Source organism: Epinephelus lanceolatus, chromosome 5 (genome assembly GCF_041903045.1).
Source record: "Epinephelus lanceolatus isolate andai-2023 chromosome 5, ASM4190304v1, whole genome shotgun sequence".
NCBI classification, from domain to species: Eukaryota; Metazoa; Chordata; class Actinopteri; order Perciformes; family Serranidae; genus Epinephelus; species Epinephelus lanceolatus.
In genome coordinates this window covers 46103904-46124238 of record NC_135738.1, presented here as the reverse complement: position 1 = coordinate 46124238, position 20335 = coordinate 46103904, and the positions used below count along the sequence as shown (strand labels likewise).

The window sequence follows — 20335 nt, the reverse complement described above, 5'->3', positions numbered from 1 at the left end:
ATTATGATGATCATTATTACTGCGATTAGATCATTCTGATTAATGACTGACCATTAAGATGTGTTTCTGATAAATACTGTAATGTGCACAATAATAACCTTTCACATTGTAATCATATTTTTATTTGTTATCTTTTGCATATGTGTGGCTGCTCCGTGTGTGTCTGAGCAGAGTGCATGCGTGCTGTGCACCCGCCTAGAGACGCGTATTACCAACTTGTTTAACAGTGAAATACTGCGCCGTTGACTTTAGACCAGGTTTTTGTTGGTCACTGGCGCATTTGCTTTTTACATTATCTAACTAGCAACGCGCCATGACTGCGCCTGACCACTCCTCATTTTACACCAACACACCCAGAGAAGCACAAGTTCATTTGCTAGTTAGACGACGAGGGCGCAGGGCGTGAAAATGACAACTGCGCCTACATCTAAATAGCAATGACACTTCCGACATGGATTATGCGCCCTCCGCTGTCCGCTTTAGACCATCTAAATAGGGCCCAAAGCGCCTAGAGCTCAGAAATATGAGGTGCATAGCAATGCAAAAACAGCAAGCAAAAAGCTTCATTCTCATTTAAAACAATCAGAAAAAGCCGCTTTGAACTGCTAAATTTCTTTCTGTATGATCAGGGCCGAAGTCCTGCATTCAGGATGTTACTTATGTAAACTACAGAGGTACAGCCTGCAAAATGTACTTCAGTCACAGTGTTACAATATATTGTTATGTATAAAATATTGTATATATTATTGGAATATACTTCTCAGCAGTATTTAATGTTGTAACATGTTCAGAGGGGAGCTTGGTTCTACTACTATGTAATGTGCTGGGTAGTTTTATGAAAAACAATACATCAAACTCTTAATAAGTTAAATAACTAATTACGTAGATGTCAGATAAATGGAGTTTAGTTTAAAAAATGTATGTATGGTTTATACAACCCTGATTCCAAAAGAGCTGGGATGCTAGAAATGCAATGATTTCCAAATCTTTTTTGACCTACATTTTATTTTATTTTTTAGTCAATGTATTGAACATGTTAAAACAGTCCACAAACAATAAATAACCAAGACAATCACTGGTCCAGCTCGTAATCATTCAATGTTTCAATTGTGTGCAGTCCAGAAACAAGATATTTCATGTTCAAACTAAAAAACATTATTGTTTTTGTAAAAAACACACTTATTCTGAATTTGATGTTAGTGCCTATGGCATCATGGGTAACTCACATCTGTGAAGGCACCATGAATGCTGACAAGTACATACAGGTTTTGGAGCTACATATGCTGCCATCCAGACAACATCTTTTTCAGGGACGTCCCTGCTTATTCCAACGAGACAATGAGACACATTCTGCAAGTGTTCCAACAGCGCGGCTTAGTGGTCAAAGAGTGCAGGTACTAGACTGACCTGCCTGCAGTCCAGACCTGTCTCCCATTGAGTGTTTGTGGAACATTATTAAGCACAAAATATGAAAACAGAGACCCTGGACTGCTAAGCATCTGAAGTCATATATCAAGCAAGAATGGGAAAGAATTTCACTTTCAAAACTTCAGCAGTTAGTATCCTCAGTTCCCAAACACTTACTGAGTATCAACAAAAAAGGTGACGTCACACAGTGGTAAATATGCTCTTATCCCAACTTTACTCGAACGTGTTGCAGGCATCAAATTCAGAATAAGTGTATATTTATAAAAAAAAAAAAGGAAAGGAAAAAACAATAAAGTTTGAACATTAAATATCTTATCTTTGGACTTTATTCAACAAATATATAAGTCAAAAAAGATTTACAAATCACTGCATTCTGTATTTATTTACATTTTACAGAACACCAAATTGTTTTGGAATTGGGGTTGTACTACACTATAATATTTTCCCCTGAAACTTGTGAAATAAAGAAATAATGTAGCACATAAAACACTTACTTTATAGTACTTTATAGTCTTACTATGGATGTGACTTTTCCAACCAAAGCTGTTTTTAATGTAGATAAAAGCATTCAAAACCTATACAAACCTGATTTACCATAAAGCTAATTGCCTGGGCTTACTGAGCTCAACTGGCATCTACTGTATATGGGACAGACCTTTAATTCCTTTCACACAAAACTCTTGCTTAGCAAAGAGGGGAAATAACCTACCATCAAATAGTTTTTTAAAACCATTTTGAATATTGCTTGTATAAAATTAGGCTATCTAATAACTTTCTTTTGATCTGAGGACCCTTACAGACTAAAGGAATATAGGCTAAATAATCGAGGAGTGGATACATGTTTGAACTTCATGACCACTTCAGAGGAAGGGAGTCCCCACCTTTTTGTCTCTCTTACTTTTGCTGGTAAATCTGAATAAATTACAGTCAGCTTTGGTACTCATGGTTTCAGTAACATGAACTGGATGATTGAATTGTGGAGACTCTAACCAAGCTAATGATGTGTAGCATCTCCATAATGACAAATGTTTGAACATTTAGGCTATACTCGTTTCACGTGATCAAATCAGCTTAGCACTAGCCAAGTGGGTAGCTGACAACTTTAAGAGGTTTAATACAGCCAGAGAGCTTAAAACAAAACACTGCTTTGCAGCATCACCGGCAACCAGACCCAGCATCTAAATTAGGCCCTGTCTATACGTATCCAGAAATCTTTGTAAACAGATATTTTCTCCTCTGTTTTTAAAAAACAAAATCCCTCCACACAAATTTGTTTTACAAAATATCTTCGTCCCTATGTGTGCAGTGTTCACACAAACAGTGTTGTTGCTTCGGTGCTGCAACAGAGCTCTAACTACTGTATTTCCACAACAGAAAGCTTGTACTCTACATATTTAAGGAGCTGTACAAGCAACAACAACGTAGACTTGCAAATATTTCACAATAAAAAAATAAGGGATTCTGTTCACAGAAGAGTTGTCAGGGGCCTTTTATTTTGAAACAGAAACAGGAAGTGTTGAGTCAAAAATTAATACTTATAGTTTTTCATGTTTGTGATGATATAAACAATGAAACTGTAGATAAAGATGGTACAGTGTCAATATGAGTATCAAAACACCATTTTCACTGCCAATTTGTTGCTGAAAATGCACATGTGTGTGTCCAAAAATAGGCCATCAGTGAGACTTCTATTCTTTAGATCAGTGGTTCCCAACTGGTCCAGCCACAGGGGGCCAGATTTTTCCTTTGTCATTAGTTCAAGGTCCACAAAGTTTAATATATTCAGCATTGAGCTACCTTGCTGTCTCTGTCAAGTAGCTCACTCACTCTACAGCAGGAAATGGCAATTCTAAATAAAAGCTCTGTGCAAACAATCCACTGTAGACACTTGCAGTCCATTTAGAATGGATCCGCGACCCACTTTTGGACTGCGATCCACCAGTTGGGAACCACTGATCTAGATGTTCTGCAGCTGAGCAGCAGCCAAGCCCGCTTGTTGTTCAGGCATTAGCTGTCTATCTGTGAAGTGTGTTGCTAATGTTAGCTTTTTCAAAACACCTATTTGAGACCTCATCACCACTGATTCCTGTTCAATTTAAGGATGAAGAAGTGCACTTAAACATAAGAGTGAAACTCTGGACATGCAAAAGTTTTCCTTCCGCTCCTCATCAACAACAGTCCCACTCTGGAAATTGTCCCACCACCTACTGGTTCAATTGGTTCTGATCCAAAACTGTCAGTTCTAGTGGACTTTAAACTGCAGAACGCTGAGGTGAAGCTAAAACACGGTGCAGCAGATGTTTAAGTGTAAAGTTAAAGTTAGCAGTGCTAACAAAAGCGGTGGTTTGTTGTTTGCAGCGTTTTCACAAAGCAGGCAGGACTGAGAAGATTACATCACTGTTTCCCAATCGCTCCGTTTTACACGTTCACAGAGATAAACAGTAAACGGAGTAAACAGTTTTGATAAATCTTCACCTTAGAGGATGTTTAAAAAACATCCATTTTAGGTACCTAAAACTCGGTTTCAGTGTGGATGAGAGGCCCAAACATGGAGGAAAATATCTGTTTACAAAAATATCTGGATACACAAGGCCTTAGACCAGAGTTTATCAGTCAAAATGTGTAGCCACCGTGGGCTATTAAAAGGGGCTCTGTGTTTAACTGAAGTTTATGATAAATTACAACACTGATCCTAATGCTATTTTAATGCAAATTCAAATTCTAGGAGCAACAAATCCATCATACTTGTGTGAAATCAGACACATATATTTGAGCAAAATGTAAATTTCAACCTGTATGATGGCAAGGCAAGCACTTCTTTTTTTTTTAGATTATTTTTGTGGGCTTTTCTCCTTTAATGACAGGACAGTAAGTGAAAGGGGGAGACAGAGAGAGAGTGGGGACTGACATGCAGCAAAGGGCCGCAAGCCGGATTCGAGCCCGTGGCCACTGCAGCGAGGCAATGCCTCTGTACATGGGGCGCCGGCACTATCCACTACACTACCAACGCCTCAGGAAAGCACTTCTAAAACACAGCATGAGTAATGATATTGCCCATCAACTGCTCCTCATAAATTTACACTAATCTCATACTGACATTATACACTGAAGCTGTGTAACTTCTGTGTTGACAGGTTCTGTGTATCATTTGACATAAATAAATCACTTCCACATTTATGTCAAGGAATCACTGTAAGTGCTGTATACAAATGAGACAACCTATGGCAAGCCGTTTTAACATTTAATCGCTGGACTGGATATTCATTACTGATATCTGCAACATAATTTTGCCTAGTCAAAACTCTTATTCAAGATATCTGTAATTAGATTTTGACTAGTCAAAACTCTAATTACAGATATCTGTAATTCAGTTTTGACTAGTAAGATTCAAACTACTTTTGCCATTCATGTGTATGGGGTTTGTCATTATAGATATCTCCAATGTAGTTGCTGATATCTGCAATTGTTATTTCGGATATCTGCAACTGAATCTGTAATTCCAGTTTGAGATATCTACAATTTAATTTTGACTAGTCATAATTCAAGTTCAAGATATCTTTAATTATCATCAATTGAAGATATCTACACGGTCCTTTCTAGATATCTTGAATTGAGTTTCAGATAGTCAGAATGACGTTGTAGATATCTTGAATTCAAATTATGACTAGTCAAAATGATGTTGTAGATATCTGCAACTGAATTATGACTAGTCAAAATGACGTTGTAGATATCTCAAACTGGAATTATAGATAGTCATAATGTAATTGGAGATATCTATAATGAGAAACCCCATACACATGAATGGCAAAAATAGTTTGAATCTTACTAGTCAAAACTGAATTACAAATATCTTAAATTAGAGTTTTGACTAGTCAAAATCTAATTACAGATATCTGTAACTGTAGTTTTGACTAGTCAGAATGACGTTATAGATATGTTAAATTAAAATTCATACTAGTCACAATGACATTACTACTAGTCAAAATGACGTTGTTGATATCTATAATGGTAATTCCGGATAGTCAAACTTAGCAATTAAATGTTTAAACGGCTTGCCATAGACAACCACCTAAAACTCTGAAAATGTCTACCAGCTTCTGTTCTATCAAATCTAACATGGAGTCACATTGGGAGGAGGATCAGCTGAATTGCTTTATGGCACAGAGCAGGAAGAGGGTGCTGTTTTTACATTGTAAGTGGAGGTTCAGGTGATGGCAGACTATTGCAGGAGAGAGCAGCCAAATAGAAAATAATATATTTTCAGTGTGTTTGTATTTTTCACCAAAACCAAAAGGAAGAATGAAGAAGTAACATCCTGTTTGAGACAGGAAGCACTCTTTGTAGCCTGCTCTTAAAATACAATAAGTATCCCAAGCTATCACAGGTAATCTTACTGTGTTACATTGATGCTTAGAAATGCTACGCACAGCACCTTTATTGTCCTATTGTCCAATGATATAATATGAATAACCTCTAAATCAAAGGCAACTACTACTGTCCATCTGTAAGAAATGTCTTTATTGGAGTGCAGTAAGTGGATTTAATTAGAAGAAGTGCAAAATTATATAACGGGCAGTGATTCAAATCTGTGTGTAATTGTGTGTGTGTGTGTGTGTGTGTGTGTGTGTGTGTGTGTGTGTGTGGGGGGGGGGGGGGTGTCACCTTTTGTGGTAGATGCAGAGGCACGGCAGTCTGGCTATGGTGTCCCCTTGCTGCAGTTCCTCTAGACAGATCACACACTCACCGGCATCCCTTGCCAACACATCATCTAAAGTGGCAGGCACGCACACACACACACACACGCACACACACACACACACACACACACAGCAGAACAAGTATCAGTATGCACCAAATAAAGCAACAGTTTCAGAGACCAGAGCATATCAAACACTTCAGAGCAGCAGGGAGAGCAGGTTGGTGCATTACACCCAGTAGATATACTGGTTCCATTCTGCTTGTACTGATGAAAATGCACAAAGAGGAGTGTAAAGATGAATTGGGAGCCTCAAATCCATTCCACTGTAGAAAAGTAGCATTCATCATACAGAAGTTCCCCACTTAATATTTTGATTTCCACCCATCTACTCACTGTAATGGAGGCAAGCTCTTAGAGTCTTGAATGTACATATATATATATATATATATATATATATACATATATATATATATATGTATATATATATATATAAACATTCAAGACTCTCTAAGAGCTTGCCTGTATGTGTGTGTACATGTGTGTACACATATATGTGTGTACATGTGTGTACATACAGTACAGGCCAAAAGTTTGGACACACCTTCTCATTCAATGTGTTTTCTTTATTTTCATGACTATTTACATTGTAGATTCTCACTGAAGGCATCAAAACTATGAATGAACACATGTGGAGTTATGTACTAACAAAAAAAGGTAAAATAACTGAAAACATGTTTTATATTCTAGTTTCTTCAAAATAGCCACCCTTTGCTCTGATTACTGCTTTGCACACTCTTGGCATTCTCTCCATGAGCTTCAAGAGGTAGTCACCTGAAATGGTTTTCCAACAGTCTTGAAGGAGTTCCCAGAGGTGTTTAGCACTTGTTGGCCCCTTTGCCTTCACTCTGCGGTCCAGCTCACCCCAAACCATCTCGATTGGGTTCAGGTCCGGTGACTGTGGAGGCCAGGTCATCTGCCGCAGCACTCCATCACTCTCCTTCTTGGTCAAATAGCCCTTACACAGCCTGGAGGTGTGTTTGGGGTCATTGTCCTGTTGAAAAATAAATGATCGTCCAACTAAACGCAAACCGGATGGGATGGCATGTCGCTGCAGGATGCTGTGGTAGCCATACTGGTTCAGTGTGCCTTCAATTTTGAATAAATCCCCAACAGTGTCACCAGCAAAACACCCCCACACCATCACACCTCCTCCTCCATGCTTCACAGTGGGAACCAGGCATGTGGAATCCATCCGTTCACCTTTTCTGTGTCTCACAAAGACACGGCGGTTGGAACCAAAGATCTCAAATTTGGACTCATCAGACCAAAGCACAGATTTCCACTGGTCTAATGTCTATTCCTTGTGTTTCTTGGCCCAAACAAATCTCTTCTGCTTGTTGCCTCTCCTTAGCAGTGGTTTCCTAGCAGCTATTTGACCATGAAGGCCTGATTCGCGCAGTCTCCTCTTAACAGTTGTTCTAGAGATGGGTCTGCTGCAAGAAATCTGTGTGGCATTCATCTGGTCTCTGATCTGAGCTGCTGTTAACTTGCGATTTCTGAGGCTGGTGACTCGGATGAACTTATCCTCAGAAGCAGAGGTGACTCTTGGTCTTCCTTTCCTGGGTCGGTCCTCATGTGTGCCAGTTTGGTTGTAGCGCTTGATGGTTTTTGCGACTCCACTTGGGGACACATTTAAAGTTTTTGCAATTTTCCGGACTGACTGACCTTCATTTCTTAAAGTAATGATGGCCACTCGTTTTTCTTTAGTTAGCTGATTGGTTCTTGCCATAATATGAATTTTAACAGTTGTCCAATAGGGCTGTCGGCTGTGTATTAACCTGACTTCGGCACAACACAACTGATGGTCCCAACCCCATTGATAAAGCAAGAAATTCCACTAATTAACCCTGATAAGGCACACCTGTGAAGTGGAAACCATTTCAGGTGACTACCTCTTGAAGCTCATGGAGAGAATGCCAAGAGTGTGCAAAGCAGTAATCAGAGCAAAGGGTGGCTATTTTGAAGAAACTAGAATATAAAACATGTTTTTTGTTAAGTACATAACTCCACGTGTTCATTCATAGTTTTGATGCCTTCAGTGAGAATCTACAATGTAAATAGTCATGAAAATAAAGAAAACGCATTGAATGAGAAGGTGTGTCCAAACTTTTGGCATGTACTGTATATATATATATATATATACATATATATATATATATACATTTTACATTATTGGAAATAAGGGTCCCAAAGGGTCCTGAAGGGCTGAGGTTCTACCCAGAACCATTTGCTTCTGAAGAACCTTTTTTTTTTTTGAAGAAGGGTTCTTGAAGGCTTCTTTGTGAGACTAAAGCCCTGTTCAGACCGATGATTCCTGATGAGACGAAACTGTTTTAGAACGCTGCAGAGAAAAGTTGCAGCGGTGTAAACTGGCTGGGCTTAGCTCGACTCAAGTCGGGTGATGGTGTCACCTGCAACTCAGCTGGACCAATCGAGCAGGTGCTCTGTTCCTGCCAAGCCCTCTGTTTCTGTTCTCACGGTGGGTTACTACTGCTGCTCGCTGTATGTGCTTATTCCGCCCCCACAGAAACATTCTTATTGACGGATTAATTCCTGGTTATTTATTAAGGTATTAGTGTATTTATTATGAATACAGTCCATCTGATGCTCGTTTTGTTTCTGTTTTTTTTTTTGCCATTTCATCACAACTACAAATGCAACTGTAGCCAGTATCTCACTATCACTATCCTCATTCATATTTTAACAAGCTACAAATTATATTCAGCCAAAAAATAAGTCTGAAAAGCTGCAAAACAGAACGGAACTACAGAGAGTTATTACATAGAGATGATTAACTGTTTCATCTAGTTGCACTAGTGTGAACCAGTAGGTTTTTAGAATGTTGCAGGACAGCACATTATAAGTAGGTACTGCAGCTGCCCTTAAAAAGTACATACTGTTGCATGCAGTATGCACACAATCAGGATATACTACTGTCTCATAACATTATGCCCTGAACTTTGACCCTTACTCTCATATATCTGCAATAATGGAGATAAAACAAAACGCTGTTCACCAAGCTTGCCAGAGATGGAGGTCAACCTGGAGAGACCTGTTGTTATTACTTTACAATAAGTAATAACTGCATACATTTTAGATTTGTCACAGTGGGTTCATTTAATCCTCCATACATGCCAGATCCTCAGCTCATTCAGTAATTTTCTATTTACCCTGGCTCGTCACCACGCCTACCTGCCAGTCTATCACCTGTCCACACATTTCCCGCTCCTGCCGGTCCACCAAGCCTACCTCATCAGGATAATGCCAGATTGTTCCTCGCCTCATACAAGACTTTCCAGTGTTTGTTTCTGGACTGCCTCTCTGGTATCAACCCTACCTGTCCCTGACTCTCCTGCTTTATCTGCTCCCCAGTAAACCACTCTGCCTTCTGATTTCGACCAAGAGCTCTGCTTCTGCCCCCCGGTTCCTTTTCGCCTGTTTCCTGTGGTTTTCTGGAAAGACCAGCTTTCCAAAGTGAGTTTACCTGTTCGGTCACGTGTGATCTTCTGAGCTGTGGATTGTTTTGTTGTGCGGTGGTACGCCTTGTCTTTGAGTGTGTGCCGCAGATTCCACTGCTGTCAAGCTCTCCCCTATCCAGGGCCAGCTTCGTATCAGAGAGACTGCTTTCTCAGTGAGTACTCCTGGTGTTGGGATCTCAGCTCTTCTGACATCGCTCTCTGCCTGCCTCCTCACGTTACCATTGCATGCTCTTGAACTGTCTGCTGTGTGTGTGCACCCGGTGGACACTGACACCTCATCTGTGTGCTGCTACAGCGTTCCACACGGAGAGCTACAGACTGATTCTGTTCCCCTGGGGACTCTGAAACTAAACACTGACTCTCTATGTTGCCTCACAAGTCTGCATTCCCTGTATTTATTGGTGTATTAAAGCTCAGTATAACTGTTCCGCTGTATCTGGTGTTGCTTTTGGGTCCAAACTCCACCTGTTACAAGACTCTAACATATTGTATTCCCAACAGTAAAATTACAGAGGCTATACATTTCTCTGTGCCCTTTTGTTGTTGGCTATATTTATGATTATTTTATTCAATTAAACAATTAATATTCCTGTTACTACTTATCGACTGGTCATCAGTCACCTGAATGTGCATCATCCATCTGCGCAGAGGATTGTGGGTCAGAATAGCAAGAAAAGCATGCTGGCTTGCATACTGCAAAATTGGACTGGATGTAGTAGAACTTCCTGGTATTTTTGGCTAGGCACTGACTTCTGGAAACAAGAATGTAGGGGTTTAGTGTTGCTGGAGCCCACAGAAAGGACAACACTTTTTTTTCTCCAGTTCAGGATTACAATATATGCAGTTCATATAATCCGGTCCAAATTATTATTTTATTTTTAAAAGCTTAAAGATCCACTCAACACTAAAAGAGTTTGTCAGCCATGAGCGACATTAAAAATTGATGGAATGGTTGTCATATTGAAATCTGATGTGTGTTAATCGATTCACATCATCAACTCTTATTCAGTAACAGTACAAGTAAATGTTCAACCTTAACATTTCCCAGATTCATTGCCAGATAAATTATTATTTTCTCAGACTACAGCTGCAAAGCAAAATATCCTTTCATTTTATAGTTATAGTTTACTAATATATGAAAAACTTTCCACAGTATGAACAGTGGTTACATAAGCTTCAAAACCAGCCACAACTCAGCCCTGACCGTCCTCCATTGACCAATCAACAGGCTGCAGTGTCTTTAGCTCCACCTATTAGTACCAGATCTGTGTGCTAGGTACCCAACAGAGAGGTGACCAAAAATGGGGATGGTAAGGAACAGTTCCATTGGTACCATCCACAGCATTTCACAGTGGAAACAGAAAAAATGTGTACTGAACTGAACTGAACCGTACTGGACTGCTTGGTGGAAACAGGGTTTTTGTTTCACATGTTGGTTTGGATGCAGGATAAGCTGGACCTGAACCAGTAAGGACTGTTACCACAGATTTTTAAACAATTTAAAATAGCTAAAATCTTATTTAACAACATATTGATTTGTCCCCCTTTGCCCCACGGCTCTTGTGTCTGTTTATCATGAGAGTTCTGCAGCACAAGGGGGACAGTTGGTAAAATGCACACACATAGTGACAGGGCTAGCTGTTAGCATCACACAGCTCACGTTAGCTAATGATTATTAAAAGTGGACTTCATACACAGCCCCAGTTCGGTAAGTGGGAAACAAAGTGACTCGGACCAAGCCACACAATACTATTGTAGCCAGAGCAACAGGGGACGCATTGTATTGTATTGTATTGTATTGTATTGTATTGTATTGTCATGTACTATATGCAACCAATAAAGCTTTCAACTTTGACCTTAAAATAAAGTAGATAATACAGTATAACATGCTATTTCACAGTACCTTACTTCACATCTGTCACTGTGGGGCACAGCTACAAAGACTAGGCAGCCTGGCTGCTGCTCCACTTTGAGATTGGCTGCTTCATAAAGCAGAAGCAGAAAGCCCAGCTTCTAATCCACAGCTTGTCACCAATTATGTGCTGTTTTTTTTGCATGTCATCTGTGGTGGTGAACTGGCTGTGTTTTTTTCTGCTTCAAATGCTTGTCATTACTCTTCTTTGTGTCTGCTCACTCATGGTAGGTATTCAGTTTAAGCCCAAACAACTGATTTCTTTGGCTAATTTGAGGCAAGCAGGTTTGCAACCATAAAACCACATAAAAACACAGCAATTCATTCACACACATAAAATAAGAAACTAAAATACAGAATATGAGTGTAAAGATTTAAAGCTATAGTTGGTAATCCTGTTCAGAAACACTTTTTGTTATACTGGGTGAAATGGTCCTTCCATCCTGAGAGTAGTCAATCCATAATGTGTTCAGAAAAAGGAATGAAAAAAATCAGACGTCTGTGGCAGCTGCAGGCCTGTAAAAACTCTGACCAATCCCTGCCATTTGGTGCGAATGGAAAGAACCAATCAGATGCCTTCATGTCTCGTCCTGCCCGAGCCCCCCTCCGTCCCTCCCTCCCTCCTCCCTGCGTGCTCTCATCACATGTCACCGTTGCTGGAAATATTCAGCACACTCCTCAGCAGAAATACTGAGTAAGCAGGAGTTTGCTGAACAATGGCAGAGAAAATGCAGGCAAAAGTACCACTTCCAGTGTTACTTATAACGGCTTGGCCCGTTAAACAGGCTGAGAAAAGAAAGTCGGAGGCAGAAAAGGCTGCGACGAAAAAGGCTTTGGATAAAGCAAGAGGACAAACCAGACGTCAACATCGGTGCAGCTTTTGAATGGTGGACACAACTGAGGGAGCTGAAGGGCCTGAAAAGTGATGCAGAGGTTGCTGTCTTTCTGTTAGGCAGGTAATTATTTGTTTGCGTCAGGGGGATTTGTTATTTTACTCGGCTCTCCTCTGCCCTGCTGACTCCTACCTACTGCAGGATGCGCGTTCAAGTTTGTGGAGCCGTGGCTTTGGACGGAGCACTGACGGGAGGGGGAGGAGGGGTTGGAGCTTAGAGGAGGTGCCGCTTTCAGATCTTGCTAGCTCTCCAACATTACCAACTATAGATTTAAGGAAACAAAGGTTGATAGCACTTGCCAATTCAGAACTGACCCATAGAGTTTAAGACCACAAAGCCACATTTTATCAAAGCCACTCCTACTAAAAATATTAACAAAAAAAAAAAAAAAAAAAAAGAAAACTTTTTGTGGTTAGCTTTGGATGGTGGTGGTGTGTGGCTGCAAGTCACTAACTGGGATGAGGAGCCAGGTCATGGTTTTCAAATATAAACATCAGTGAACATCAAGGAAAAATGGAGAGGACGGCAACAGCTAAATTAGCATCCTGCTAGCCATTGTATGGGCATTGAAAAATAAACAGGACAACCACCTAACACATACGAAACTTTGCTAAATCCTGGACAGCACCATTCAACCCATTGACTCTTTGTCTATATGCCAATCTAAGGACTCTGGTGAAAGAAGGAGAAGAGGTGTGTGCTGCACAGTGAATAAGGACTGGTGTGAATATGAGCTGCTGTCCCAGTCCTGCTGTGGATAGCTGCTATACCCTGTTAAGAGGCAGGTGCATGGTGGCGCATACCTGGATTCTGGAGGAACCACTACAGTCATCTTGTAGAGGTCGGGATGTGTGGACAGTTAAAAAATCATTCCACAAAAAGAAACCATGGATTAGCAGAGCCATGTGGAAATATGCACAATTATAAAGCAGCAGCCAACAATGTAAGAACATGGATAAAAGGACTAAATGACAGTAACCATCAAAGGAGCTGAAGGGATCACATTTCACTGGAGTTGTACCTGGCATAATTCCATGTGCAAAATAAATGACTGATTGATTGAACTGCTTTCTATTTGTTTTACATGCATTTAAAACACATTCCTGATGGCATAAGCCTGAAGAATTCATAAAAAGCATGTGTGGGGTCAGTGATGTACCTTTTTGTCAGATGTACCTTTTTGAGGACTTATGATAAGTGAGACATGTCTGTGTTTTGCCAATAATTTTGGAGCTTCATGTGATGAACCAGAGAATTGTAATTTCATAGTTTGGCCACTGCAAAAACTGGCTTCAAAACCCAGTGCACTTTCTGGAACCCTGATCTAAACAATGTCAGAATCAATGTAGAGAATTTAATTAACATGTTCTATGAAAAAGGAATATTACCTTACAAAACTCCACAGGGGTGCCTTTAAATCGCAGCTGCTTCAACCTAAATACTAGCACACTGATATTTAAAGTTGATGACAAATTCATTAGTTTTGCAGGTATTGGACATATTTAAACTTCCCCCTGGTGCAAGCTTCTTCTGTATGTTTTTCTGCACACAAATTCATACATATCCCATGTATTTTGAAAGGCTGCAATCATGTGACCAGTGCGCTGACAGCAGTAAACAAGGAAGAAGTCTTGAATGCTTGTAGGCAGGCAGCTTGAGGTGGTGGATGGGTCATGAAAAATGAGACTTTCACCTGGGACTTTCCCCTGGAGTCATGTGTTTGAATCTGTCTGAACTTTCAGTGAACTCTGAGTCATTTTTAAGGTACGTCCTCACTATATTTCTTTTCCTAAACCTAACCATCCATCCATCCATTCATCCATCCATCCCATTTTCCACTGCTTATCCAAAGCTGGGTCATGGGGCAGCAGGCTGAGCAAAGTATTCCAGACGCCCCTCTACCCAGAAACACTTTCCAGCTACTCCTGGGAGTTCCTGAGATGTTCCTATATAGAGATATGTAATCCCTCCAGTGTGTTTTGGGTCTCCTACTAGTTGGACATTCCCAGAACACCACTAACAGGAGGCACCCAGAAGGCATCTTAATTAGATGCCTGAACCACCTCAATTGATCCCTTGTGATGCGAAGGAGCAGCAGCTCTACTTCAAGCTCCCTGTGGATGTCCGAGCTCCTTACCCTATCTCTAAGGCTGAGCCCAGCCACCTTTTGGAGGAAACTCATTTCGGCTGCTTGTATCTGGGCCCTCATTCTTTTGGTCATTATTCATAGTAAGGGTGGGCGATATGGAACAAAATCAATATCTCGATATCTTTGCCTGGAATTTCAATATAAGATACATATTGATATTTTCCATAATAAATAAATGGCGTTTTAACCCTATGGGCCCAAACGACGCATAGTGCATCCAAATTCGCACCTGTTATTCTCTATTGATTTTCTCCGCGACCATGCGTCATAGCGAGAAGCCACGCATATCACGTGAAACAGCGAAATTGTAGCTTTCCGAAAAGGCCAACCACTTGTCGGAAAGCCAATGTTTTCACAGCGAAAAAATGATAAAGTTACACTAAAATCATGAATAACAGAGCTTTCATGCAGCTTTGCACACACATTACTCTTGGATGGATTACTCGCGAATGCAGGCTCGCACAGAAATGCCATGCATATCACATGAAAGTGCAGGAGCAGAGCTTTCCAGTAATGCCACACACATGCTGTCATCCCATCATGCTATAAATACAGATTAATTGTCTACAAAACAAAAACCTGATGAATTTCTTTACAATAGTGAGGAATATGTATCTTACCACGTCTTAGGCTTTTGTGTGTTTCTCCCTGTCTATCCACATTTGTAGTCTGACTTTCAAGATGCAAATATCTCCATATTGTCCAGTTGACACTCATCAAACTTTGTACGGCAAGACCAGCCACTTCACCTTTGCGCACCCAGACAACTGTAGCCTAATTATGCATGCATGACAGCCCCCCCCCCAGTGCCCAAAATGTCCCCCGGATACATAACTGAAACTGAAAAACAACAACAAACTTTGTTTACTGCAAACAAAGTGGCAAATATTATCTTGGAGGACATCATTGCACTTGGTTGACTATTTTTCTATGATCTTAGATGTAAATATTGCATGTTTCTTTCAGATAAAACACATTTTTGACTTGTGAATGAGTCAATGGAATTTCTTGCAATAATGAAAAAATACTGGCATCATGTTGGCCTGGCACAAACCACATGTTTTGGACAGCTGTGAAGTGACAGAATGTCCCACCATCATGGTTCTTATAATGCCAGATTCCAGAGAGTCTCCCCTCTTCAGATATGGCAGAATATGTCTTCTTCCAACTTGCTATGGTGAGATACATGTAAAAATGTAAGAATTTAGTAGCACAGATTTGTTTTTTTCATTGATATAAAAATTAGTATAAAATACAGGCACATAGAAGGACATGAAATGATGGCAAATCTGGTTAGCCCAGATTGTCCTGAAAAAACAAAACAAAACAAGATATAGCATGTGTATGTAGCCTTTATAATGACTGTGATATGATCATTAAAGTAAAGGCAATAAAAATACCCCAAAAACGCCTAGGGCCCATAGGGTTAAAAGGCGGTGGTCCTACGACAGCACCGCCACCGCAATGCTTTCAGTTTCAGCCATCCCCACTGATTGCAAACTCCGGTATGCGGCCCGCCAGAAAGTTTGATCTGGCAGCTCAGAAGGATCACATTTGAAGTAAATAAAATAACATTTGAATAAATAAAATGTATACAAGTGAGCACATTAGCGACAGCCACCATTTCCAAAACAAAAGTTGCGGGTCACAGGCATGGCAATCAAACATCATGCAGACCAAGCTTCTGTTTTCACACATGGCACTCGTTGACCAGTAGCTTGCATGGAGTCAAGAAAATAAAGGTGAATAGTGAAGTAAAATGAATGTTCCGTTTTCAGTTTCATCTGTTTTTCAGGATGAATGAACAGAGAATTACTTTTTTTCGTTGAAGTGAATACTTTGTGGAAAAGCGAGTTGTGAGAGGAGTGCGCATGGATAAAATCAACCTACCCCTTTTGTTGATAGTGACGACAAGGGGAGGAGGGGAGGCTCAGAAAGAGGGACAGGGAGAGGCAGGGCAGAATGTGCGTGTGTGTGTATGTGTGTGTGAGGGAGAGAGAGAGAGATGGAGAAAGAAGCGGTGGCTGCGTGCAGCAACGGACCATATCAATGTAAATGATAGTGTCGCATTATATATCTCGTTTTTAAAAATATTGATATATATCCAAAATATCAAGATATTGCCTGGGTTTAACTCATAGCTCATGGCCATAGGTGAGGGTGCGATGTAGATGGACCACTAAATCAAACCACAATACCTTTTTTTGCCTACAAAAAGTGGTGAAAAATAAAACAGGAGGTTGACTTAGTTAGTCACACAACTGTACATCAAGGACATAACGTCATTCGTGAGGCACAAATTTATAGGATATCATACAAACTGTTGTGCATTAATTTTTCATAGGATATCTTACGAACCATTCTATGAGAATACGTTGCCTGATGATGCCACTGGATAAAAACTCAACGGATCATAAACATTAGGATCCATGTTCTGGGGATCATGAATGTCTGTGCAAAATTCAAAAAGGTATTAGAGATATTTTAACCAAGACCAAAGTGATGGATCAACAGACCAACATTGCCATCCCTGGAGCCCAAGTAAAATGTGAAATAAATTACAGTTTAAAGTCTCTTGACATAGTAATACTCAAGGAAGTGATAGAATTCAGGTACAGCACACGATTGCATGAGCTCATATTCACACCCCAACTGAGCTCAGCTCATCCACTGCAGCTGGTACAAAATGCAGCTGCAATGTTAACTGGATCAGAACTTTAGCACAAAAGAACTTTAGCTCATTATAAGATCGATTGTTCATTTATAAAGGCTTTCATGATCTTGAAGCTACATTAGTGAGCTTTTACCCCCTTATGTGCCAGCATGTGATCTGATATTCAGCTTCCTGGAGCTGTAACTAGGTCATTGCAGTACAACATACTGTACCACACTTAAGAACAAAACAAAACTCATTGTTAGCCCAGGCTCTCTAGAATGACACATGGAAGTATTTTACTGATCTGAAGCCACTCAGTCACTACAATGACTTGGTTAGGTTTAGGGAAGGATCATGGTTCAAGTTCAAATAAGTACTTTGTTAAGATTATGGAAACATTATCAGTTTAAATGACTACTTTGATAATACGTTGTCATGGTTACAAAAATGCGTTGTATGTAAGAATGTGGCCAAAAGGGTTACTGCACTCAAATTCAAAATACTGCCGTGAGTCTTGTCCGCCCCCCCTCCCCTACAGATTCAAGGTTGCTGGACAGCGGCACGCTGGAGACTGATTTGTTTGCCCACGGGTGGCTGCCGTGGCAGGGCCGCGTCGCCGCGTCCTTGATCTTCGGTTTTCCAGCGGCCCGTTCGAGCAAGTCCGGCTTCTCTGCTGCTAACGCTGCTGCCGGGATACAGCTGAGGAGAAGCCAGCTGCTCATGCTGGGACACTGCTAATGCTGCTTGCCGTGCTGCTGTGGCTCAGTCGTAACTTTAACTGATGCTGAGACTCTACTGACTGCGTGACTGGTAGACGGCAGTGGGTGGTGCAACAGGCCAAAATACAAATTCAAAACATAAACATGATTTGCGGACCGCAAAAAATTTTTTAGATGCCAATATTCTGGCTGTACTATTGTTGTCGGTGAGATCAGTATGTTATATGAACATTATTCCTTAGTCTCTGTGACATATTAGGAGGATTTCAAGACTATTTGCTTTAGATTTCTTACATATAGCTCCTTTAAAACTGCAAGCAGAAATGACTGGGCAAGGGCACTTTCGGTACGCCTGTTTAACCTGCTGTTCCTTTCAGTGAAAGCTTGACACTGTATACAAGAGTGAGATATTATTCCCTGAGTGGAGTGTGGGCACTGGAAATGACCTTTGGCAAAGTTGTACCACTTCCTGTGTTAACTATATGGCGCTAAAGATCACACACAAACTATAGGTCATGTTGCTGTATATCAGTTGTAGACCACACAATGTAAATTTCATATTAAATCAAAGGATGATCGGAACACAAGACTTATTTCCTGTTGCCAGTGGGTGGCACAATGAGTATGACATCTCATTGGCACATAAATGTGTTATGGCTTACAATGTTATCAAACATGTCAAATCTGTACAATGTACACTCAAATTGCATCAATTTCCTAATTCATGACGAAAAATGCACTACTATGGAAACGTTTTTCAAATTAAACCCACGATCTTCACAAGGAAGTATAATAGTGGTCTTAAGGCTAAAGCTGACCAAATTTGAGGTGGATCTGGTCAACCCTCTGGGAGGAGTATGTCAATGTAGAAAACATGTCATTTCCTGTTGCCAGTAGATGGTGCTATGACTAGAACTCAATTTTTAATATGGAGGTATCATGAGGCTGGGACTTTTATCATACAGGAGAAATTTTTGGCAGATGAGACAATAGATGCTTAAGTCAACTTCCTGTTTTATTTTTCACCACAAAGCATCAACAAGGTTTTCAGGATTTAAAAATGAATTTGAGATTGATTTGGTCAACTTGCTGGGAGAAATAAATCAAAGTATAAAAAATTTCATTTTCTGTTGCCAATAGGTAGTGCAATAACTGTAGCTAAATACTGGGCAGCAGTTGCCTCACCACAAGAGGATTCCTGGGTCAAACCCAGGGTGTGGGAGCCTCTCTGTGTAGAGTTTGCATGTTCTCCCTGTGTCAGCATGGGGTTTCTCTGGGTACTCTGGCATCCTCCCACAGTCCTAAGTCCCTTAAGTCCTAAATTGTGGCAGGCTGGACCATGTACAATGGAGTTACAAGCCACTTTTGTGGCAAAACATTAAAGGCATAGTGCACCCAAAAATGAAAATTCAGCCATTATCTACTCACCCATATGCTGATGGAGGCCCTAGTGAAGTTTTAGAGTCCTCACATCCCTTGCGGAGATCGACAGGGGGAACGGGCAGCACACCTAACGGCAGACCGCACCCCAGACTAACGTCCAAGAGCACAAAATTGAATCCACAAAGTATCTCCATACTGCTCATCCGTAGTGATCCAAGTGTGCTGCAGCCCCGACATAAAAAGTTGTTTGGAAAAACGTCATATGAACTCTGTTTTTAGCCTCACTGTAGCCTGTAGCTCTGACTGCTTCTCTGTGCTCCGCGTTCACATGTGCGCGCTCAGGGTGATCGGTGTTGCACGGTCTCTGAAGAGCAGCAGTCTCGTCAGTACTGATGTCCAGATTCTCAAGTGCAGGCATCGCCAATTCCCAGTCTGAGCAGCAAAGACTTTCCTCACCCGTTGGCATTACTTTGCATTTGAAACAACTACACCACCAGGTTTCCAGTGCTCGACTCCGGTATTCTGCAGCTGGCTGAGGCTCATGAGCTGCGGCGGCTGCTTCGTCCAGTAGCCTGAGTTCTGTCTGTATACTCGGGCTCAAACAAATACAGCTCAACAAAGAAATGCTGTTCCTCCTCAATTTCAAAGTCTTCAGACATGTTGGGCTGTCCTTTGCTAAAAGACTGTAGTGCAAATTATCTTTTAGCGACTGTGGCTACCGTTGTCTCCCCCTGCGGTGCACGTGTCACGTGATGTAAACACGGGTGAGCAAAGCTCATGCTTTCGCTGGTCTCGCGCAGGCGCGCACACGTGAACACGGAGCACAGAGAAGCAGTCAGAGCTACAGGCTACAGTGAGGCTAAAAACAGAATTCATTTGACGTTTTTCGAAACAACTTTTTATGTTGCGGCTGCAGCACACTTGGATCACTATGTATGAGCAGTATGGAGGTACTCT

The 20335-nt window shown here is 40.9% G+C and overlaps 1 protein-coding gene across 1 annotated transcript in view; it reads right to left on the bottom strand.

Annotated features, from left to right (window-relative positions):
* znrf1 (zinc and ring finger 1) overlaps window positions 1–20335 on the bottom strand; it is a 182406-nt gene that overhangs the window by 19349 nt on the left and 142722 nt on the right. Inside the window, exon 3 of the mRNA XM_078168274.1 lies at window positions 6091–6196. Coding sequence (XP_078024400.1) covers window positions 6091–6196 — 106 coding nt within the window. The remainder of the gene's footprint in view (window positions 1–6090; window positions 6197–20335) is intronic.